This window comes from Chanodichthys erythropterus, chromosome 1 (genome assembly GCF_024489055.1).
Source record: "Chanodichthys erythropterus isolate Z2021 chromosome 1, ASM2448905v1, whole genome shotgun sequence".
NCBI classification, from domain to species: domain Eukaryota; kingdom Metazoa; phylum Chordata; class Actinopteri; order Cypriniformes; family Xenocyprididae; genus Chanodichthys; species Chanodichthys erythropterus.
The window spans coordinates 9,500,587-9,525,376 of NC_090221.1; the positions used below are offsets into that span (position 1 = coordinate 9,500,587).

Here is a 24,790-nt window from a genome sequence, read left to right on the forward strand (position 1 = left end):
ATCTGAATCATTCATGCTGAGTTCTCTACACTTCTGTAACTGTGCAATATAAAGCGGAGGCATCTGTTTTATTAGAGTCAGTTAAAAGTTTTAATTATGACTACTAACCATATGTATCAACACATATATGGTTCTGTATTGTTTATATATATATATATATATATATATGTGTGTGGGTGTTCCCTTATTATATGTAAATATGGCCACAGTATACATATACAGAGAGAGAGAATGTTGTCCAAAAACATCAAAATCAGGAATTTATTGAAGCTTTCCATAAGAGTTGGTAGGGACAAACATTTACAGGTACTTTAACAGAACCAGCACTAAGAGCAGATTCCTTTCTCTCCATTAGATTGCTAGGCAAAAAAAAACATTCCTCTTAAGCACAGCTCCCTCTCAAGACCATCGACAGAGGCACTCGACTAACGCAGTTTTGTCTACAGTATATGGAGCAAAGATGTCGTGCAAGTATAGAAAACACATGAGGGGCAGTTTTAACCGTTACATTTACAATGCTGTGTCTGTATTCGACTAAGGAGCATAACAACAGAATACAGCATCCATGAACAGACACTCCAAGATGAAGCTGTACTGAAAGAACAGAAACAACACAAACACAGGATGCAAATAATGTTCCAACAAAAACTTGAATGGGTAAATTTCACTTTGTGTGAAACGAATGACACGTTGTTCTTGGTAACAAATTTTGCTTGATTGGCAAATGTTATTTTTAAACACACCACAACCACATTGTAAAACAATAGCAGAAACCTCCAGGACAATTTGGTTGTCCTCGTGAGCTCAAGTGCAATTTTCAGCCCTAACTCGTGTGGCATCTCGTACGTACATTTTATGGCTTACTGGGTAAACAGGTCCATATCAACTGTAAAGTTACAGAGACACAGCTTATAAACAAACTGCTACAATAATATCTTGGCGAAAAACTAATAACCAGCTAAATTACATAATGTAAACATGGCATACCACACTGTACATCCTGTCCATGATATTTACAAGTCAGTATGTTGACTTCCCCATGTAGTAGACAATCGCAAAATTGCCAGAAGGTCACGGTGCTGACTATTACTCTAAGCTAGTTCAAACATCTGCTGCACTAGCTTCAAAAAGCCCCAATGCTAGTCATAACACTCTGAAAACAATAAAACACGACACACTTTTGACTCCTGCGCTTACACGTCCGATTTAAAAAAGGTTGTCCTTTAACATAAGGCAAATTCACACCGTTTAGGTGCCTTGTTCTTAACAACAATACCATAATATAGTATGTGGGGACTGGGGAGGACTTGATGGCTCTTTGGGGTAAATGCACTTTTAAACAGTGTCAGAGTTTGCTTTCTTTCAATCACTCTCGTAATATAGAACAAAACGTCTGAGTGCAACACAGGAGCGCTTCTACTACATCAGGAAATGTGCAAAATCTGCTCTAAAGCAAAGTGACAGTGTTGCGAATTCTACTGTACAAGGTACTGGGAAATGGGTCTTGTAGAAACCCAGTGAAGACCCTCAATCCGACATATATACAAGGCACTAAGGAGAGGAATGAAGGGCCTTCCTCCAGGATCCAGCAGAAGTCCTTTAGTCAGGTCGGAATATAGGATATTTTGGTAAGAACTCTATGAGAATAACCTGTAGACATAAAAAGACAGTGTTAAGAAAGCACATTTGGGGGTTAAATATCACCAGCCTCATGATTTACAACCTTATGGTCTGCAGGTCTCCAGTAAAAAGAAATATATAAACACGTATGTAACTGAATGAAACGTTTAGGAGACTTTTAGTAACAAATTACAGAATCGGCTGATGAAGATGTTTGTTCAGAAGTGCTTCAGTCACTGCTGTGACTCCATTACATATGTACCGTTCACAATTTAGATTTGTTTTTTTCAAGAAATTAATTCTTAAAATTAATTAATTTATTCAACAAGGATGCATTAAATTGATCAGAAGTGACAGTAAAGACATTTGTGTTACACAATAGTATAATAGTAAATTTTACTTGAGCAGCAAATCAGCATATTAGAATGATTTCTGAAGGATCATGTGACACTGAAGACTGGAGTAATGATGCTGAAAATAAGAGCTTTGTTGCTGAAAATTCTTAAAAAAAAAAAAACATTTTTAAACAAATTGTATCGACCCCAAACTTTTACACGGTAGGGTGTGTTTTGTATTTAGTCACAATTTAATGCTGTCACTCCAATAAACATGGCTGTGTTTGTGCCATGTAAATATAACAGTTCTGAAAGTATATTTGTGCCTGTTTAACCCCCTCAAAAATATATAAATATACAGCAGATTCAATGGATCTCATATTTAAAAAAAATTATTGACTTTTTAGAATTGATTACAATAACAAACCTATAATTCTCAATCCTAACACAAACCATTTTGATAGCAGCATAGAGCCCTGAAATGAAAATAGAAATCAATCTTTATTTTCTACACTGCAAAAAATGCTGTTCTTAGAGTTTTTGTCTTGTTTCTAGTCAAAATATCTTAAAGTTCTTGAATCAAGAAGCATTTTCTTGACAAGTAAAAAATATTTTCTTGTTTTCAGGAAAAACAAGTCAAAATTGAGTGAGTTTTTCCTTAAAACAAGCAAAATAATCTGCCAAATAATCTTATTTCAAACTAAAAATAAAACTATATAATCTTGTTTTCAGTTTGGATTAAGATTATTTTGCTTACCCCATTGGCAGATTATTTTGATGTTTTAAGGAGAAAACTCAATTTCTAAGAATTTTTAGATATTTGGACTGGAAACAAGACAAAAATTCTAAGTAAGAACAGCATTTTTTGCAGTGTATCAAGTACTGTTATCAAATTTTCAAACAACAGCCATGAACTTACATATTCCATCATGTTGTTGCTCTCACATTTTCTCCTGCTAAGTTTCCAGTGCAGCCCCAGCTGAAAGCCAGACGCAGGAAGATACGAGTTAGACAAAGCCGTGCGGTAGATATTCAAGCACTTCAGATGCTCAGACACACTTTACACACAAGGGTTAGCACAGGTCAAGCAGCGGCCAGCGCTTAGAAGAGTTTCCTTAATGTGTCTGCGCCGCTACTGGCTGTCACTCAAAGCTTCGAGACACAACAAAACGAACATGACTTTTTACTGCTGACCTTTCCATAGTCTGGTCAGCCTCTGCACTATATCAATGCATCAGTCCAAAATGGCTGCGAGGGCAACAAGCATTTGACAGGGTCAAATGTTAGCAGCAATTTTAATGATCGTTATCCACCACACACCAAGAGCTCTTAACATGGCAGCTAAATTGGAGATGGTCTCTGTTCTTATCTTTATGTGTCTCAGATTGCTTCTGCAGTGATCTTACCTTGTGATATAATCTGTTGTTTTCCCATTCTAACAATTTCTGAATGGATCTTCGCGTCTGAAAACACACAAGCACAAATAATTAATCAGACACAAACAAAAATAGATGCGCGCGCACAGGGTTTTATGCTAATCACCCGTCAAACTCTTCAAACACATGTTTAACCAATGCCAATAAAACTCTCAGGGCATGAAGACTTCAGAGGCATTTATGGACCGAAGCTTGTAGTTAAGCACCTTGTAAGCTGCACGTCATGGCCAATAACTTAAAATTTGTAGCTGTAAAATCACCACCTTTCCACAGCATATAACTCAACAAGCCTTCTGACATATATCAAATTCACACTCAGTTATGAAGCTGATGTAGTTTTTTTTACTTGCCTCCTCACTGAGCAGGTTTATTTCTTAGGTGAGGCAATAAGAAATTGACATGGATTAATGGGGGATGTGGGACGGGACATGTCTGAGAAAGGACTCACTCTCTTGTTGAGACATATGACAGGCCACAGACTGCAGCCCACCGTACAGCAACAGCACAGGCAGCCGCAGAGCAGCCATTTCACATTGACCGGTAGGTTCTTCTTCAAGCATGCGTTTACTCGATTGACGCTCGTCTTGAACTCCTCTGGAGCAACCTAAAGTAGACGGGTGAGAAACAAAACGGGTTTGCGATATATGTCAGGAAGCGTGCATTTGTGCATTGTCAGTAATAAATAAAATATAAATGGTAAAATAAAAACTAAACGTTGATTTAAGAAATAAAGGAATTCCATAAAAAGTCTTTTGCAGATGCTCTCTTGCAATTGCACGCTTGTAACTTGCCAACTGAGCTCTGACACTCTCAGGGCAAAGGGAGGACAAAAAGATGAGATAAGCCCGTGGCCTGTGGCTGCGCCGTCTAAACAACCTGAATGGCTGCTCATTCCTCTCTGGGTATGTACGCCATAAAACCGGGGTCGTAATCTTTTATGACAGGATGCAAAGGTCTCTTTGCAAACAGCAAAAGAACTCGGAATAAAGCCCAGCAGGCCTGATCTGCACCCTTCAGTCATCATAATCCTGACCTCATCCATCACATGTCACCCTGGGTCACAATACTGGAGCTCCGTTTTATTGCCCCGCACTTCCCTCGGCCTGCTCTTCCCCCTGCAGCCTTTTTGTATTTCTGCGTCCGACCCAGGAAGCTTCCCATTCTTGTGAACGGCAAAGTCTTTCTTTCATTATTTTGGCACTGGGAGCCGTGTCCTCCCAGCGCTGCGATCCTTGCCTACTGGAGCCCTGGACGGTTTACTTATTGACAGATTCTGTGGCAAACACGCAGCATGCCTGGATTAAAACCATTTAAGAGAGTTCATCAGGGGGATTCTGTAGTAATCAAAAGCTTATACCATGGTGAATAATGTAAGGTCAACAGGGAAAGATATTTTATTTACACCACTCACTCAGTGATGCGAGTTAGAAATCATTACCTTTCCTGTGAGAACAGAAGGAAATTCTGTGTCAAATTTGTTGCTTAGTCCAAACCTGCAAACACAGATTTTTTAAAAAGGTTATAATTATGATGCAAAGGTATGGAAGCTCATTTCTGCCACATAAGGAAAAATAACACTCTTTGATAAATCATAATGAAATCAAAAAAAAAAAAAAGCCTATACTGTGCATAATTATGAGATGCACTGTTGAAATGACAAAAGAGTCATAATTATGAAATAAAAAGTTGAAAATATACTAAGATTGACATAAAAAGTTGAAATTGTCAAGTCAATTACGACATTAAAAAAGTCAGGCATTTTATTTAATAATTTCTATTTTGAATATCACAATTTAGATGTTTTATCTCATAAATATGAGATATTTCCTATTTGTTTCATAATTATGCTTTACCAAAGCATGATTTTTTTTCTTATGTTGCAGAAATGGGCTTCCATTCAAAGGCTCAGTGTGTAAAGACAGAAAAAGATAGCTGGGTTAACATTGGGTTCAGCTGAATTAGACCTTAATGTTATTAAAGACTTGATAAGCAGCACATAGACACAACAGAAAAAGAAAGTTCAGTTTCCACATTTGTCTACAGAAGAGAAATTACATAGGCTTTTTGAGCGGTTTAATTTTCTCCTAGTTTTCTGTCAGCTATTCAACTCTGTTTGTTGCCAAATGCTTTCAATTGAAAGTAGCTAAAACTGGTAAATAAATGTTACTAGATGGCATCATAATTCATTGATCTATATAAATATGAATATAGATCAGTGGGAAAAATAAGAATCTAGATAAGGTTTGTCCAAGAAGTTGCTAGATTTGTCCCTAAACTTTTGGGGAAAAGTCTCAAAAGGGGCAGTGAAGTCACTAATCTAGTGACAAAATCCCTAAATTAGCAATTGTGACCTGTCTAAAGACAGCTTGTAACCCCGATATGTGCGCGTTTGTAGTTTTCTAGCATTAAACATTCAGTTAAATAGACACAATTTTAAAAACACCAAAACGTTTAGAGTTGCAAATTTATTCTAATTCAATCTGTTCTCTTGCAGTAGTTTGTAGCCAAATGTGGGTTTGTAATAATGTATATTTCCACTAAATTAAAGGAAAATATATTAGTTTGATCTTTTTTTTTTTCTGGTGTAACTTGGTTGAATCATTGAGTTTGAGTTCAGTTTCTACATTTGTCTGTTTATAATCCAGTACAGTAGGCTGTGCTGCACTGCTGTTGCGTGTACAAATATCATGTTGTTTATGTCATTAAATAACTCAAATCTTGCTCTAATAGTCAGATTTTGATTATCCGAATTCTGAAATATGTGCATAACTGACAGTATTGCAGAGGTGCTTGTATTGTTCCACTAAAGTGATTTAATTAAAATATTATCTCTAATGTTTACCTCAGCATACGTACAGTGCAGTTACCCACAACTTCAAATTAAAACGAAGATCCTAATGAGTTTGAGTGTGGTTACGGGGCACCCTTTATTCACGCACAGCAATAAAACCATAAATCTCTAAGCTAACAACAAGACCTCGGGTAACTAGGGATGATTCTTCCGCTTAAAATCACTGTCAGGATACAGCTGGAGAAGCCCGGCCTACGTGTATTTTGATTCCACAACTTAGCGACAAAAACATGCAGTGAGCTTAGCATGGAGGCTACACAAACAGACATGACCCAACAGTGACTAACAGCAGTGCTGCCGCATTCATACGCTTACACGGTGATGTGACCAGCGCCACGCATGACCACAGGCTCGGGACAGTATCTGACGAGATGTTCTTCACTCACAATTCTCTCATCTTCTTCTTCTAACTCATAAATGGTATCAAAGTCCGCCATGTTGGGCAGTAGGACGCTCATGACGTCTCTGGCACAGCGCCGATGACATCATCACACCAGTTCTGTGCAGAGTGCGTCATCTCAGCGCACGCGGTGCCCAGCGTCCATTGATGCTGAACATCTTAAATAGCTAGATAAATGTTTTTCTTTTTCAACAAATTCTGATTGAAGTGAGGTCCTGACTGCTAGTCAATTTCAAGAAGAGAAATTAAGTAGGCTTTTTGAGCTGTTTAATTTTCTTCTAATTTTCTGTAAGCTATTCAACTCTGTTTGTTGCCAAATGTTTTCAACTGAAAGTAGCTAAAACTGGAAGATAAATGTCACTAGATGACATCATAATTGCAAATTCTTTGATCTATATAAATATGAATATAGATCAGTGGGAAAAATAAAAATCTAGATAAGGTTTGTCCAAGAAGTTGCTAGATTTGGGGTGAAAAAAAGGGGTGAAGTCACTAAATCTAGTGACAAAATCCCTAAATTGGCAATTGTGACCTGTCTAAAGACAGCTTATAACCCCGATATGTGCGAGTTTGTAGTTTTCTAGCATTAAACATTCAGTTAAATAGACACAATTTTAAAAACACCAGAATGTTTAGTTGCAAATTTAGTCTAATTCAATCTGTTCTCTTGCAGTAGTTTGTAGCCAAATGTGGGTTTGTAATAATGTATATTTCCACTAAATTAAAGGAAAATATATTTGATCCTTTTTTTTACTGGTGTAACTTGGTTGAATCATGGAGTTTAACAAACACTGAAATTTGAGTCCGTTTTTTTTTTTTTTTTTTTAGTAAGAGAATATTCACTTAACTTCCTGCCATACAGCATATTCTTACTCCATGAATATAATTTTAATAGAATATAACAAAATGATGGCATTGTTGTATTATTTTACTTTTCAGGTATGTCAAAGAGGGTCAAGACCTCTGAGGTGACATAGGCCAAAATTCCTATATTAATGTGTTTACCAGACTTTTTTTTTTTTTTTTTTGTGCTGTAGGTTAATTGGATGTTATACAGTAATAGTTATTTGTAGGAACAAATCTAACAAGTCTCATACTGAGGGGATTTGTACTCTAATGCTTTAAACAAAGCCACGTGACACCAGTAGGCTAATGTATTTGTGAAATGTGCCAATAAAGTCAGGGAAGACTGTTGATTTGTTATAATGTTTCATCTGAAATGAAAAAGGTAAATAAATAAAAAAATCTCATGTTACAACATTATGTATATGTAGGGAGAAATGTAGATCTCCCTCCCAAATGTTGGCTATTTAAAATAACAACAACTATAATAATAGTGGGTAAATAACCTGTTTCAGAGATTTTAATGCAAACTTGTGTTTTCTTTGTAGACATTTCCTACACTCTGGGTTAAAAACAACCCAAGTTGGGTTGAAAATGGACAAACCCAGTGATTGGGTTAAATGTTTGCCCAACCTGCTGTGTAGTTTTATTTAACCCAATTATTGTTTAAAATAACTATATCGCTGGCTTTAAATGAACTCAAAATAGGTTTAAAAATAAGACACAACAATAATAATCAAAAGGTGAACATTTATTAATAAGCAATTTAAAAAAATGTTTCTTGTTGAATTATTATTCATTAAATGTATTAATAAATGTTCATTTATAAAACATAAATGCTAATTTTAAGCAAGCAATACAGTATTTTTTTTTAACAATAGTTGAGTTAAATAAAACTAAACAGCACTTTGGGCAAACATTAACCCAATCGCTCGGTTTTCCATTTTCAACCCAACTTGGGTTGCTTTTAAGAGTGTATTTGTGAACATTTTATAAAGGTTTAATGACACAGAGCTGTTCCAATTTATTTTAAGACATTATTCATAACTTTTTTCTATTTTTTGTATTGTTTATGCAACCCAACCGTTGGATTGCATAAACAGTATGACCCCAAAATAAGCCTTTTGGGGGGGGGGGTCTAATGCAAATTTGAATAGCCTATACGGCATCACAGAAATACAGGCTATATGTTGCTCATCCCCACAAGTTGTAGGCCTATAAACGTATTAGCTACTTTACGGTCGTCTCACGTTTAAAAGGTAGATAAAATACCGGCCGTCTGTCCAGCAGAATGCCTTAACCAGATGAGCATATCATTATTTTAAATAGTTTAATGATATATTGATATATCAAGACACGATAAAAGTTATTGCAAAACATTTTATTTACACATTGCTGGAATCAAACGTTATACCCGTATCAGGTGTGACACCTGCACATCACCCCTGTGAAAAGAAAGTGAACGACGTGCGCTTTGGACACGAACTGCAGCATTAAACAGCCTGACATTGCAGGTCATTTGGTTTACACAGACAATAAAAGTTTAACAGTTCCAGTGTCAGGATCATTATACACCCCGAGAAACGCTGTACCTGTAGTTTTCATTTTATTTACAAACATTTAGATACACTCACCACATACAGAAAATGATATTTATATCTTAATTGAGCAAACACAAACAAACCATTAAAATATTTAGTCTCTGGTTCAGACGAACAAGGTTTTTGTACGTTTTTTGTTTCTTAAATTTTAAAAACTATTCTATTAAAACAATATTTGAAGAGCCTCCAGCATTTCGTTGCATTTAAGACGCGATTCTTCTGTTGTAATCCACAACACGCGCCCTGATGCTCGCCACGTAATAGTTAATCCTTTTTGACCACGTGAGTGGTCCGCTTCGGTTCTGTCCTTTCAGCGTGTTGGAGTGCTCAGTTAAAGTTGGACGTTCCAAGTTCGAGTTCACTGAGTGACAGTAACTTGCTGTATGTTCCTCATAGATGGTAAGGCGTTCATTCCTGGGGGTGGGTACAGAGAACCGTGTATATCTGACGGACTCAGCGACCCTGGTACCGGTAGGGGACTGACAGAACCTGGATCGCTGTGGACTGATCCTCCGCTTCCATCTGACTGACCCATTTTCTTTTTGATTAATTTCCTTTCCTTGGCTCTGCGGTTCTGAAACCAAATCTTTACCTGTAAAGACAAAAAGATAAACGGTTATATATAAAAAAAAAAATACGCCGAATGGTTGAGTTAGATAAATCTTATTCTGTAAGTGAAAATCTGAATGGAAGCCATTTTACCTGTCTCTCTGAAAGCCCGAGGTTTACCGCCAATTCGGATTTTCTTCTGATTGTGATGTAGCGATTAAAATGAAACTCTTTCTCCAGCTCCAGTCTCTGGTGGTCTGTGTACACCACTCGATATTTCTCCTTCGTTCTCGTTTTGCCTAAAAAAAAAAAAAAAAAAATGAACGAACAGGCCTACTCATTAAAATTGTGCATACATTGTCGTAAAATAGACTAACTCGGAAATAAAGTAAAATGTGCATTCTGCGTAAAATGCGCGCCATCCATGATAATGCTATTAATAATAAGCTATTTTAAGGCAAATTAAAAATTTGTGCATTGCAGTTATTTTTTCCCTTAAATTTATTTGGGAACTTTAATCTCTTTTATTGTTGAATTTACAATCACTATGATTTTTACTATAAATCATAACTGAAATATCCAGTGAATTGTATAGCTTAAACTAGATTACATCGCTAGATATTCAAATCGAGCTTCTGATCTTCTTTGAGATGTTTTTGAACAAACTGCAGAACAAAGACAATACCCAAGCGCCACTGATGTGTTAAGAGACAACACACGTCTTACAAAGAATTACAAGGAGATAACATCAAAAATCTTTTCCTCGAGCCGAGCATGCTGCACTTGTTTGATGTACAGATCAGCCATCTTTGAATAAACAATTTTTATGAACGAATAGACATTTAGAATGTAACTAATTAGTGCTTTTAAATGATAAATTTAGCTGCGAACACTTAGTCTAACTTCTAATGTAAAATAAATAGGACTTCACGTGCCTTTCCAAAACATTCAACATTAGTTCAACTGTAAAAATAAAAATGCAGTTTACAGTAAGGCGGTTGTTTTCTTTGAGATTTTTTTTGCTGTTGTTTTAACATGCGCCGGAGACAGGAGAACTTTATTTGCTGTGAAATTTGTCACTCTTTGAGGTAGGCTAATATAACCCTGGAGAACAGAGACAGGGGAAGACGCGGTGCTGCATATCAAAGTGAAAAAGGTGTTGAAAGAAGTCACCGCCTGAATATGACAGATAACCCTCAAAACCTGAGACAATGTAACAGGAAAAGTAGACCTCACATCTTGTTTACGGGAGTCGCAAATTAGCATTACAAGTGACCCTGGCGCCAATTCCCAACACTTTAATTTTGCAACAAGTATTTCCCATGAGTTCATTTTTTTTTCTCAAGGAAACAAATTTCCTACTAATATGAGTCAGATAATCCGTTTCTGGAGCGGAACGTTTTCCTCAAAGAATTGTGGAGGGAATTAAGGACTGTAAAAAAAAAAAAAAAAAAACCTTCAATTTCGTAATATTTTGTCAGATGTGCAGTTAGTTGAGGCAAACAGCAAACAATGTATAATTAATGCTTGTTTCACAAGATTATTTTGCACGATTTGTCCTCTTGTAAATTATTATTTTTTAATAATTATAGTAGCTAGCCTACTAAACAACAGCAAAATAATAGAAAGCAAATATTTTGATTCTTTGTTTCGTTCTTTTTTATATAAATATATATTTTTTAGTAGAACCTGTGCATCGAAATTTGGTTACCAGACTTAAATTATAATAATCATAATTATAAATACATTTTATTTTACTGCAGCGATCAAAAGGTTCAAAGGCCTAAGCGTTGACTGTCATTTTGTACTTTCACTTTTTTCAATCACTGATTTCAGCACCTTCTAAATATTCCACAGTTTACATGTTTTCAGATTACGTAATGACTTTTTAAAAAAATTCTTAGCATTCTTTTAATTTTTGAAATACATTTGTTAGCCCTTACCGGTTGATGAGGACTGGACGGTTTTGCTCATCCACTGATATGAATTACGCCTTTCTCTCTCAGGGGAAAGTTGGGCCACAGAAATGTTTTCAGGTGGTGGAGGCAGCACTGCTGATCCAGGGCCGTGCATGGCATTATAATCAGGCGAGCAGTAGGAAACTTGTCCCGGGGATGAATTGCTCATAGGTGCAGAAATGGTGTTTGGAGGTCCGAGGCTGTAGGCGCCCCAGTCCTCTCTCGGTGCGCCGTAAGGAGCGCCCCATGCCCCCGCTGACTGTGCGTGTGTGTCCATGTTGGGCACATGATGGTATCCTGTAAAATCTGAATACTGAGACGTGGAGACAAAATTCTGCGGTGGAAGACTGATGCCAGATCGTCGCACAGCTCCTTGGTGATACATGCTTCCCTCCTTATCCAAAAGGTATCCAACGTACATGATTCGAAAGAAACCCCTAAAATAACTTTTTTAAGGCAACATGCCAGCCATGCATCAAACCAAATATCACTCAAACAAGGCCTGACTCAAAACTTTTACTGTTTATCTCAAGGGCGGTAGTCCAAAATGATCTCCAGGTCACGCGACGTAGTCCTTGACGTGCTTCAATCAAACATGATGTGACTCTGTTGTCAAGGTGGTGCTGGCAAAGGTATAACCAAGCCCTCCTGACGTCAGCCACGACTTCAAAACCTCTCGATTTGCATTCAAATGACCAGCCAATAACACCAGCAAGCCCTCAGATTCCCCTAGCGCCAGATTTTCGCATCACCTCAGAATTATATCCCTTCTGTAATATTCAACAATATTCAGACTTACCCTATATGACTTTAGGAATCAATGCATTAACTCTGCGAAGTGATTTTCTATCCTCAAAGCAGCCATTTTGAAACGTGTTTTGTTAAGTTCGACTTAAATACCAAAAAAGTTGAAACAAGCAAATAACGAGCTTAACTTTTTTTTAATATAATAATATTTGATATTAACAATATTACAGATGTATTTATTTTGTTAATATACATTAATTATAGCCTATATTTATAATATATGCATTTATAAAACAAGTATAACAGTAGGTCTAATAACAATAATAAACTTTTGATTTTATTGTTAAAAAGTGTTAATCATAAAAGTGAAATAATCTGTGACGTGCTTCTAGGCAGGCAGCATCATTCAGCGATTAATGGCCGCTTGAAGTTTTACTGCTCTCGTCTCTCTAATGAAGCTAAACCTGTGGATATGGGAACGTCACATCTGCATAGTACCCATGCCACTTTCTCGCCTCCAGAGTCCATGCGTATTTGTTGAAGGATACTCTTGTAAAAGAGGTGCAAAGCGGGAGAAGGTGTCTTGAAGTAAGACGAACTTTTCACATTCCGCATCCCTCACACCATGACACTCTCGGGTCACACTTCACAGCTAATTCCGGTTTATGGAAATGTGAGATATCACCTACAGTACCCATGCGACGACTGTGTGTCGTGCGTGTCGCCATGTAGTCGAAAGATTTAACGAGTTGTTAATTCATTTTACTGCGAGGATTCTGGGGAATTTTAATCATTAACATATTCAGACAGTAGCTTGTTCAGGCTTGGCTGTCTTGTCTCAGATGTTAGGGCAGAAAGGACAGTACATTTCACGTGACAATGAGTGTGTTTTGACTTGAGATATTACAAAGATCTCTTCAAATGTTTTAACTAGAGTTTATTTTACATTCGTTCATTTTAAAAAGGCACATATAAAATGCATTAAATGCGCCAAACAACTTAAAATAACGTGTAACAGGCAGATCTTGCTTTTTCTGTGGTAGGCCATACTTTTTATATTTCAGTTGGCAAGTATGAATTTCATTAACTTCTTTTCAACAAACATAATTTTTTTAAAATGCATATATATTTAAATTAACACTATTATGTTCATTTTAAATTGCTGTAATTGATTTTCCAAATTTAATTAGTTTTTTTGCTCTCATTTATATATATATATATATTTCATGAAGTCTCTCAAATACTATGATGCCATAAATTACAATGCACTGACTTACAATTAACAATAATGTTTTAAATTATGTTAATTAATTTGATTTTTTTTTTTAAACTGCACACAATAATTTAACAATTTTCAAGGAGGAAATCCATAAATCCATGTTTTATCTTTATCAAAGTCTTTATAAAGTGACTATACTAATTTAATTTTAGCTTGCAGTTTATTCACTAAACTTTTGTTTAACAAACAGCCAATCATGATTGCATGATAAATCGTCCCATGTCTGAATGATCGAGTGAGCTATGCGAAAGTAGGACAATTTTTGGCCGAATTGTGATGGTGCACAGAAAAAAACCTTTATGCTCTCGGTCATTTTTGTGCTACAAGTAATTATCTCAAAACAATATTTAATGTGATTCCTCTGTGATAATGATTGACCTTTGAACACAGTAAGGAAATGCATTTCACCTTGAACTGTTGTTTCAGCAACAGTGAGACTGATAATCAAAACCACTTTGGTTTATAACAAATCTATCTGCTGGTTTAAATAGGCTAGCCTATTTTAACAACATATTTAGAGCATTAAAAAAAAAAAGAAGGTAAATCCAATTAAGATTATAAAATTAGGTCTATACCCCTACTGGGGAAAAACATGTCATATATGACATATCAGACAGCCTGTATCAGCTTGAGCTGCTTTTTTTTTTTTTTAACAAGTACAAGGTGGTCTACAAGCTCTAACTAGCCTGGTCAAGGTTTACCAAGTAGATCTCGACCCCACCATAGTCCAACTAATCCATTATCTAGCTTGGACCAGTTTATGACCTCATGTCTCTGCTGCAGCTAAAATCAGGAAATCTCCAGGCTGTTGAATTATGATTCATGTTATTATTAATGATCCAGAACAATTCTATATAGGTGACTGATATATTTATATAAGCCTATGAAATCAGTAAGCATGAACAGACCAGGCAAATAAAAACATTTTCAGAATAACAAAGGTATGAATGACTTATAGTTGGTTTCTCTGGCAATCAGTTATGAGACATTTCTGTTCCATTTGTTCTGCTATTGTGAACTCGCACTATAGTAAACGAGTCTGGGGTTAAAGCAGTACTTTTAGTTAGAAAACAGACCGTTTCAATACTGCTCCAAGCAATTTGCCAAAAAGTGAACCTATGTAAATATAGCCTATCACAACCTATATGATGGTAATATGGAGAAATGTTATATATTGTTTTTGTGCTGAATATGTGGTCATAATATATCCTACCATAACAAGCTGAATGCAAGATCTGGGTTTTGCGAGAGACCTCGTTGCTGATGCAGGTGTACGCAATAAAGAAAGCGACAGGTTGGTTTGGAGACTCAACACACACAGCGCAGCGACGCCCTCTGCTGGTCGATCGGATACAAGAGCGACTCAGTCTGAATTAAAAGGTAGTTGCTGGACGGACACATTTTTTATGACACACTTTCTGACATATAATGCACAAAATATTTTTCCTTTCATCCTGAAGAATGAATAATTCATTCATTATAAACAATCTGCGCCATTACAGAAAGGGGGCCTCTAGGGGGCAGTATTCACTAGGTAATGTACTTATACGCGTCATGTCTAACAGCTGAAGAACACATTTCTGTTAATTTATGTGAATAACTTGTAATCATTGAAGCAAACGAGCAATGTTTGTTTATAATAAAGCCTCTGCATAATAATTAGCCTACTATAATATTAAATACCATACTAATTAAAGCCTAATGTGGTCTGCCAGAACATACAAGTTTAAGATGGTTGGCTTTATTTAAGAAATCACACTCTCTCAGTTTGGCCAAGCTATTTTATTACATATTAATTTATTTGTTAGTATTTTATCATCATGTTATGTGAAATTCTGTGAGTCTCCAATAGATGGAGATGAACCTCAGAGAAAAGGAAGAGGTTTTGAACTGATTCAGATGAGTGAGATCTCATCTTAAGGAAGAATTATTTATCTGAGGGTAAAATGCTATCAGTGTGACAGATTTACAACTTTCCTGGAACGTTGAAAATAACATGGGTGTCCCAAATGGTTTGGGGATAAATTGTGCTCTAAATAGATAATGATACTGTTCATAAGAATATTGCTTCATTGCATGTTTTTTAGGACTTTTCCAACAAATTCCAAAATAGAACAGTTGCACAAAACAGACGGCATGACTAAAATAAGAGCTATTGCATAAATGTTTTCATGTGCATGGGAAGACTATGAAGGCAGTATGTATTGATTTTACTGGCTAGATCTTATTAGTCTGGTCCAAATGGACTTTTTTTCTTAATTTCTTGGGCTTTCTGTCAGTTACAACCAAAGACCCCCATCAGTTTAGCGGTTGTACTCATCATCAGTAATCCATCTTGCTCTTCTTTACAACAAAAACCAGGAATATGTGGTTATTACACCCAATAGCATAGAATAGCCTATCTTTAGGCTATTTTTTTGTTCAGTGCTTGAGCAGTTTTGAGTCCAGAGTTCTCATAGCGCTGTAGATCTGATGCTTCTGAATTGTTTACAATGTCAGAATTCTTGACATATAATAAATAGTTTATTTTTAATCATTCCAGCCCTGTGGGGACAAAAAGAATTTACTTTGAACCGAAGGCCAAAGTCTAAGACAACTATTTTTACGACAAATAGTCTGTGTGATTTAGTCAGAACTCTTTGACCCTGTCCTTTGGTCATCATGAGAGTTTATCAACATATTTGGGGCTATTTGTGTTTTCAGTGCTACCATTCTGGGAAAAAGGTGGGTAAAAGCCATAATCTGTGGTAAATTAAGCCCACTCCATTGTCTCAGCTATAGGTAAGAGGTACGGATGTGGTTCCCCCCAACCCCGATCCCGCTATTCCCTACACTCCCTCACCAGAACACAGCGTGGGAAGTGTGAGCGGAGGGGAAGACCATTAATGGGAATTGTACAGAGGAAGGAGAATGGGAATGATAGGATTTCAAGGCATTCTGTTTTGTCACTGATTACAGGAATGAGTTTTGGCAGACTCCCAAAGGTCCCAATATACCACCTCTGTTTTAGTGATTAATGAAGCATCTTGCCACCGGGGGGCTGTTTTCCTTGGGAAGGGACTCTGGAAGTGGCAACGCAGGGATTTACACATTGTTGAACAAGAAAAACAAAATGGTCCCAATAGGAGACAGCCTTTAATTAGATGCATACTTAATGTTTTTCCCAGAGATAATTTAGCAGATTCCATTATAAACTATGAAGTTATAAAAAGACTACCATTCACAATCCCATATTATACAAGGAAGGGGCCAAACAAATCCCAGTAACAGGATTTTATAGTCCTGGTGTAGTTTTTATGTTTCTTTGTGCTTATCATATTTAGTCTGCATTTATTTGATCAAAAATACAATAAAACAGTAATAATGTGGAATATTGTTGCAATAAAAAACTTTTCTATTTTAATACCAAATTTTCAGCATAATTACTCCAGTCTTCAGGGTCACATGATCGTTCAGAAATCATTTTAATATGCTGATTTGCTGCTCAAAAAAAAAGTTTTTGTGGAAACCATGATTCATTTTTTTTTTTTTTTTCAGGATTCTTTGATGAATGCAAAATTCAATAGAACAAGAGTATTTATTTAAAATAGAAATATTTTGTAACATTATGTCTTTACGGTTACTTTTGATCAATTGAATGCATCCTTGCTGAATAAAAGTATTAATTTCTCAAAAAATATTTTGAATGGTAATGTGCCATGTGTATGTATAAAGAATATTAGATAAGAATATTACCAACACAAAATAAATATATAAAACATTTTATTTAATGTTTCTATGTTAATAAAATGGAAATTATGCATATGGAAATGCTCACTGAGTGGTAATCATGTTCATTTAGAGCAAAGGAAATTGAGAACTCTGATTAGCTGCGGAGCTCGGAGACTGTATGTACTTCCTGTGAGTGTGGAAAAATACGAGGTGTGCGTGAATGCCACGTTTGTGCTTACAGCTAGAATATGATGACCCTTAACCCTCCCAACATCCTTCCCTTGTTTATTTATACTTCATATTCCTGAATCAGTTTACATGTCTCACAGTCTTCATTAACACACGGCAATTCACAATCAGTCAAGTGAGTTTCTATCTAAACACTGTATTTCTCCATTATGATGAGCAGAAAGAGCAACAACATTCACCTCTGGCGCTTAGTGCCAAAGCTGGGGGGCACTGTTGGCTCTTAGGAAGTTTAGTGTTGTACTGTAGTGATGGGAATGATGGAGAAGCCCTTCCTTTTCTTGCTCAGAGGTATTGTCCTGGTGACAGACAGACTGCCGTCGCCTCGCCCCGCTCAGGAAATGTGTCCCTGTGGCCAAGGAGCAGGAGGAAGAGCGCACAGATGACACACAGCCTAACCATCTCCACCAACAATCTTAGAATAGATAGCAGCAAAATGTTGCTGGAAATATGTATTGGAAATGATGCTATAGGAAGAAAACTACAGTACAGTCAGTGTCTTTGAATTATTTCTGTGCAGTTTTATTCATTAGATGTATTAGACATAAAATAAAGGCATATACTAGTACAAATGCAATCATGACTCTGAAAATGTGCTATATATAAATATATAGATCTTTATTTAAGCTTGGTTAATATTAAAATAGTTATAATACAAAAAAAATACATGTAGAAAATGTCAGTGCATACAGTTTTACTTCACAAATACCAGTCAACATTTATGAAAGCATCATTTGGCAGTATATACATTTCATTATTTGGAAGCTATGAATAGGACTTAAAAACAATAATTGTCGGCAATAACGGGCCTAACAGCTTTTACAACTGTCAATATAATCTGATTTAACCAATACAATGATTTCCCACCCATTCCATCCCACAGTGTTGGTTTAATTGCATACAGATGTTAATACTGATAGCACCTACATGTGTGCACATGCTTTTGCAATAATTATCATGTCCATTTATATAGTGACCAGCCTGTTGACAATATTATAGCCTGCCCTGCAAGCTTTAGTAGTATTTTAGCACAAAAGACTACTGAATCAGTAACAGAATACCTTCCTCTGGTTAATAGCTGCACAACGTATTACGTGCTGTTATGTATACAGTAGTGTAAACAACATAAATATGGAAAGTACACAATGCAGTCTAACTATTGTTGAACAGAGCGAGGCCTTTTTTATTGTGGTCCACATTTGATCAGGAATGTTTCCTATTAAATGTGCATGAATAATTTACTTGCTAAGGCTTTTGAAGCCACTTTCACAGTGTTAGACTGGATGTTAGGCACCCATAAGCCATATGTAAAGAACCAGAATGAACGCCATGATCTTCTGCCAGAAACGAATACTACATGCGGGAACAAAAGTGATTCATTTTAGCTTCATCGGGCAAGACTCAGGAAAACGGCCCTCAGACTGGCGCGACAGAACATGAAACACAATGTGCATCCTAAGTGTTGATGATCAATGTCCTGCAATTTCAGATTGAGTTCTGGGAAGGAATTTCAGACCGCACATTCAATTATTCATGATCTGTGGTCTTTGTTTGACAATTTGTCTGACAGTTGCGTGAAATGCGAGTGAAATCTGTTCTAAAGAAAAATATTTATTATCCTAAAAAGAGAAAAGAATAAGCTTTAGTGAGCTCTGAAATAATAATTTTAGGAAAATAAAAATAAAATATCACATAACCATAAATTCCAGTTTTCATTTCAATAAAATATTTATCTAGAAATAAAATAAGGATTGCCTTTGTCCTCTCCTTCTAACCACGGAACAAATGATTTCATAATTAGCCACCATTCTGTATGAAGAATGTTATTTCACTGGGGAAAACAGTGCCGTTATTGTAATGAAATGTGCCTGTTGTGTTCACAGTAGACAGCGGGAATACCTGAGGTGGTCCGTAGCTGTATCTCAGACTGCCACAGTGATACGAGTGGCAGTCCACTGTACTCACGTACTCATACACTACCTTGAAAAGGTCATATGTGAAACTCTGAGTGATAACTCATTCTGATATCAGAATAAAGTGGAATGGAAAAACCGTGGGGAAAAAATTAAATAGACTGAATGTGCACCCAACCAATCAGACTTCTGGTGGCTTACAAGTGCAGACCAACTCAGACAGGTGGTGTGGAGTAACGGACTACATAGTTATAGTCTGGAGGTGGGCTATGGCATTCCAGCTCTGGGTCAAGAGAGGAGTCCTCCAGACTCAGGTCCAGTGAGGGAACAAGCGCTGGGTATTTCTCCTTTTCACCCTCCAGCAGAACGGACTCCTTGCTTTTGCTCTTCATCCTGTGGGAGGAGCAAATGGGTTTTAATTAGGGCTGTCAAGCAATTGAAATTTTTAATCAAATTAATTACAAATTAATCGCACATCGAATTTGACTGATAAATTAATCCCAAAAGATCATTTAAAGTCATTATTGTGTAAAGTATCAAATAGACATTACAAAAAAAGTAGCTTTAGAAAGAAATATTTGATTTGATTCAACATAGAATTTATTACACAAACTTTTAGACCATGAGGTTGGGTAAATGATGACTGAATTTTTATTTTTGGGTGAACTATACCTTTAATGTTTTATTTTTATTTTTAATTAATATGGAAATATGAAATTATTTTATTTAATTAAATTATACTCTAATAAGAAACTAAAACTGCCAGTAGATGGCAGTAAATGTCTTAATGATTAAGTCATTCATTCATTCATTCATTAGATTCGTTAATTCATTCAGAAGTGAAGTAAAAGGTTGTCTTTATGAATTGTCCACTGAATCATTTGTTCACTCGATTCATTCAAAACAGGGATTCAGAAATGAAATGCCACTGTGTGTTGCTAGGAGATGAACACTTCTGCTTTGTCTTTAATATTTCCGTTGGCAAAAACAGTCAATACTGTGACTAAAATAACAACGTTAACATCTTATTTATTGAACTATTGTATAAAATCAGTGTCGCATTTGCACTCATGTTATAAAAAAATAGGGATACTGTGCTAGTTACTCATGTGATATACACTTTAAAAAATAACTGTAAAAAATTAGACAAATTTACATAGTAAAATACCATTTTCCATTAAAACAGTAATATACCAAAAAACAATGCATTTTGGGTAATTTTCTTTGTTGTTTTCAAGAAAGTAACCTATAGGCTACTTTCTTGAAAATACTACCCAGAATGCATTGTTTTTACGGTATATTACGTCTGTAGGCCTATAATACGATGCAGTCTGTATATTGCAATGCATTCTGGGTAATATTATTTGTCGTTTTCGAGAAAGTAAACTATAGGCTACTTTCTAGTGTAGCTTAACTATATCATATGATGTAAATATGAGACAAAAACTCAAACAGATTCATTTTTGGCCTCATATCTTGAATTTTAAGGAGATTGTAACTATATTCTATAAGCTTCACGTTACAACAGTGAATTGTTGTCCTGCATCATATCAAAGTCCCAGTCTTTGATCATATTTGTCATCAATAAACTGTATGAAATGTCAGATGACCTACGTAGGTCTGGGGCGTGGCAAGTGCGTTAATAGTTTTAACACTTTTTTTTTTTTTTACCGTAATTAATTAATCTAATTAACAGGTTAAATCAACAGCCCTAGTTTTATGTACCCAAATTGAAACGAGCATTTATACAAATACATTTCGAATACTATTATTTTGTTGTACTATGTTTGCAAACTTTGCTCTGTGTGTTGCTCTGGGTTTCAATAACATTTCATCCAGGGTCATTGGGTCAGACACCCTGGAGGGAGTCTGTTAGCACTGATTTTAGTCTAAAGGGCCGATCATTTGCAGTAAATATCTATACGAAACAGATTGGCATGTATTGTGGCCTGTACACAGTGTGAAGCAGAGCTGTCAGTACCAAGCACTTCACATATGTGCATACTAAATGTGGGAGTACCAGGTGGAATCCAGAGGCACAATGTGGAGGGAGACTCTTGGACAGCAGTAAAGCTGTAGAAGGTCAAAGGTGACAGTGATTGAGTGGGTCCTTGGCAGGGGCCGCCTCTTTACAATATATACATCATTCTCTACATACACCGAATGGCTCTTTTTTTTCCCATGGCTGTGACCATGGCAACCTGTGCATGGCTTCGCCAGCTGGTTGCAGGCTGTGCCCAGCTTTTTATCATATCGGGCTAGGACATGGAGGGCATTGGACATGGAAAGACGGGGGAGTGCTGACAGAGTGTTTGTAATGAAAACCATTTGATTATGCTCATTTGCGTTGAATCTTGGCTCATCAATCACTGAAAGAGACACCCATGCTCTGTAATCTTCCCTGCTGCTGTATTTATGTTGTAGAGAATGTGAGGGTGTGGTGTTATTAAAACTCAGTTCTAATTGGTTGATCGCAGCATTCAACGGTCTGATATTTCCTAATATTCGCTGATGTCTAGAGCAATGCTGTATATCAGTCCACTCATCTGACTGAAACTGGCACTACTTTCATGTATTCATCTTGTTACTACAGTAGACTGACAGTTTTGTGCATTGTAGTGCACATTTTTTCAGTCACGGCACCACCAAAAAAAAATTGTGGCACCTTACACTAGTGTTGTCACGATACTGGAATTTATAACTTTGATAGAATACCTTGAAAAGTATCGATATTCCATACCATGGGGAAGAACCACCATATATACTGTCATATAGATATTTTTTTTTATTTTTATATTAATATTATGAATATTAATATAGCCCTGGCATTGTGGTGTTAGCACAACCCAACTACCCTTATCTAATGCCAATGGCATGTTTAGACTGAACACTTCTAACCAGCATGACCAATTAGTTAACCACTATACCTCTCCAGGTCTGAGTCATAAACCTCCAATCAGTAGGAGATTATCACTATTTGTCTAGCTGCAATAGGTGGTGCAAACTGTTACCCTCAAATATTAGGATGCCGTATAGTCCGTGAGGCCCTAAATGCAATTTAGAGGATAACCTTTGTAGATTAACCCTGGCCTTTGCTTCATTGGAAGACCATAAACGGCGTCTCAGATCTCAAACGGTTTAACAAATCCAAGGCTAATCCAGCCCGATGGATTTCCATTAATAACTTAAAAGGCCCCTTTCGCTTTAGTTTTCAACACCATTTGCCCTGGGGATCTTTTATGAACAAGTCATGTTGTCTCAGACCCCAGCACACTTTAGTCTGTAGTTAATAAATTATTAGGCTGGTCTAAGACGAGAACTGACAACATCTATTTTTTTCATCAGTCAGTCAAGTTTTATACATTCTGTAGCAAAAATACTAGGTCCCTAAATGAAATATATTTCACTATTAAGCACTCATTCTTTCAAATACTTCCTCAAATAAAATAAAGGCACAATTCAATGCATATTATTGTTTGAAACTGCAAAATGCCATATCTGTAGCCACGGTGTTTCAGCGATGGAGTCAGATGCCATTACAGTCCAGGCGGTACAAACAAAGATGCTAGTCACCAGACCTTACAGCCAGCTTTAACAAGTCACACGCCCAGCCCTGCTTTTGTTGTCTGGCTGTTGAGATTGTCACCTTAGGCAATATCTCTCCACTGTGCCATTGTTTGAGAGTCTCTCGTGCAGGCATGTCTCGCAAAGAAAAGGGGTAGTGACTGGAGTCGTGTGGAGCTTGGGGGAGAAACTGTATGACAATTGTGTCATCTACATTCCAGCCCAGTGGGAGGGTCTCCAGGGCATACGCCGGCAGCCCTACCCATTCCTGTGGTTCTGGACGTGGCCAGGCAAAAGCTCTAAACAGGACTGACTGAATGTACTGTACTCACGCTCGGGCCATGAAACTCCGCGGTCGGGCCAGTGACTCCAGGTGCTTCAGTGTCTTCAGGTCATCTGAAGATAGACCTATCCCACTGTCTGACTGCCCACCCTGTGAACAACCAAAGATGACTTAACCACAGACACTATATTTTTGCATTGTTTTGTAATGTGCAAATGAAGTGCCATTTCTTAAGTGTGAAGAAAAACAAGCTCTTCACCTCATGGATCTTGTTGGTTCCATTCTTCATGATTACTTCATCAAAGGTCTTCACACTTGCTGGGCGGATCTTGATGTTCCTGAAAGCAACAAATACTCCACATCAGATCAGCATGGAAAGTTTCTCATGACATCATGTCTGGCAGATTCAAACAAATACATAAAACATACTAGAGTAAGAGGGATGTGTTTGGTATCACAGCTTCCAAGTAGAAGTTCAATACTGTGTTGAATAAAATACTTTTCATTTAATTTTATACAGCAGGGTAAAGTGATAGCTCTTTAATTCAGCTTTAGGGATAACAGCATTTCAATACTATTCTCTACAAATATACTTGAATGACCCATGGAAACAAGAGTTGGATAAATATTATCTTAAGTAGGCATAAATCCTGAAACTGCATTTGTGGTACAAGAGGAAATTCCTTGAGGCGCCCTTAATGCTACGAGGACCGTTCCTTATCAAGAAACAATTAGTGCTTTCCTTCAACCTTTGGCTTATTTTAAAACATTCAAATGAAGGCCATTGGAATAAAGTATGGTGCATGTTTGGTTAGAACAGGACAAAAGTACTGTATGGAAACCAGAAACTAGATAGTAGAACTTTATCTACAAAGAAAAAAAACACACATTTCTAAAAAAGCTTTAAATAGTCCTCATGAATAATGACACACAGACTGATTTTTAACAACAGAAATACAAATACAGATCAGTCTGAGCATATAACTTCTAAATGGATAAGCTATCTTACCAAGCCGTCCCGGAGTCTCTAAGAGAGACGGGTCTGGTGGAGGTCTCCTCTGTGGGGTTTGGGTTTGAGGGGTCTGCTTTGGTCAACAGGGCTGTGTTGATTGGGATGTAATGCTTTCCCTCCTAAGAGACACAAAGTGTTTAAAAATTCAACTCATTTTAAAACTGTGACATCACCCTGCATATGGTATTATAGAATTCTGGAGGAATCTGCACATAAATCTGCAGGAGAATGTGTGAGTATGTTTTATGGAGACGATGTTATTAGGGACAGTCCAGGCAGTACTCTAAGCTTGATTCCTTATGTGAGAGAGAAGGAGTTTGGATGGCTTCCAATTCAGATGGCTTAGAATATGTTTTGATCTCAGTGCTGTGTACTGAGACCGTATCTTCTCTTCAAGCCATATTATAAATCAAATCCATTCCTTACCTTTTCTTTTTAAACA

At 36.7% G+C, this 24,790-nt stretch overlaps 3 protein-coding genes across 7 annotated transcripts in view; all 3 read right to left on the minus strand.

The window, feature by feature from the left end:
- Positions 1-244: 244 nt before the first annotated feature.
- chic1 (cysteine-rich hydrophobic domain 1) lies at positions 245-6,700 on the minus strand. Of its 4 annotated transcripts, none has more exons than XM_067374370.1 (7): positions 6,629-6,700; positions 4,830-4,884; positions 3,840-3,995; positions 3,362-3,418; positions 2,875-2,934; positions 2,383-2,431; positions 245-1,650 (listed from the first exon to the last, which is right to left on the minus strand). In XM_067374370.1, the coding sequence occupies exons 1-7, from the start codon at positions 6,637-6,639 to the stop codon at positions 1,604-1,606; spliced, it is 435 nt and encodes a 144-aa protein (XP_067230471.1). In that variant the 5' UTR covers positions 6,640-6,700; the 3' UTR covers positions 245-1,603. The 4 variants fall into 4 exon arrangements, with proteins under 4 accessions (XP_067230471.1, XP_067230391.1, XP_067230226.1 ...); XM_067374290.1 differs by having other exon boundaries at positions 2,409-2,431; positions 6,558-6,700; XM_067374125.1 differs by having other exon boundaries at positions 6,558-6,700.
- A 2,599-nt stretch (positions 6,701-9,299) lies between these two features.
- cdx4 (caudal type homeobox 4) lies at positions 9,300-12,197 on the minus strand. Its single transcript, XM_067374486.1, has 3 exons — positions 11,579-12,197; positions 9,789-9,934; positions 9,300-9,678 (listed from the first exon to the last, which is right to left on the minus strand). Exons 1-3 carry the CDS (start codon positions 12,012-12,014, stop codon positions 9,445-9,447), a joined length of 816 nt encoding a protein of 271 aa, XP_067230587.1. The 5' UTR covers positions 12,015-12,197; the 3' UTR covers positions 9,300-9,444.
- Positions 12,198-18,079: 5,882 nt separating this feature from the next.
- The window catches only part of kdrl (kinase insert domain receptor like), a 53,443-nt gene continuing 46,732 nt past the window's right edge, over positions 18,080-24,790 (minus strand). For both annotated transcript variants that reach the window (XM_067387231.1, XM_067387224.1), the window contains 4 exons: positions 24,346-24,467; positions 23,596-23,674; positions 23,386-23,486; positions 18,080-19,882 (listed from right to left, as the gene is read on the minus strand). In XM_067387231.1, the coding sequence (XP_067243332.1) occupies positions 19,705-19,882; positions 23,386-23,486; positions 23,596-23,674; positions 24,346-24,467 (480 nt within the window). In that variant the 3' untranslated portion in view covers positions 18,080-19,704. The remainder of the gene's footprint in view (positions 19,883-23,385; positions 23,487-23,595; positions 23,675-24,345; positions 24,468-24,790) is intronic.

Bases quoted from the DNA above. Each gene is read 5' to 3' on its own strand.
- chic1 (XM_067374125.1), bottom strand. From the start codon at position 6,700: ATGAGCGTCCTACTGCCCAACATGGCGGACTTTGATACCATTTATGAG. The intron at 4,885-6,557 runs GTAAGCGTATGA...CTGTGTTTGCAG, and splicing joins GGCGCTGGTCACATCACCGT to GTTTGGACTAAGCAACAAAT. The intron at 3,419-3,839 runs GTGAGTCCTTTC...GTGTGTTTTCAG, and splicing joins TCATATGTCTCAACAAGAGA to ACGCGAAGATCCATTCAGAA.
- cdx4 (XM_067374486.1), bottom strand. From the start codon at position 12,014: ATGTACGTTGGATACCTTTTGGATAAGGAGGGAAGCATGTATCACCAA. The intron at 9,935-11,578 runs GTAAGGGCTAAC...TTTTTTTTTTAG, and splicing joins CGTCCAGTCCTCATCAACCG to GCAAAACGAGAACGAAGGAG. The intron at 9,679-9,788 runs GTAAAATGGCTT...TTGTCTTTACAG, and splicing joins TCGGGCTTTCAGAGAGACAG to GTAAAGATTTGGTTTCAGAA.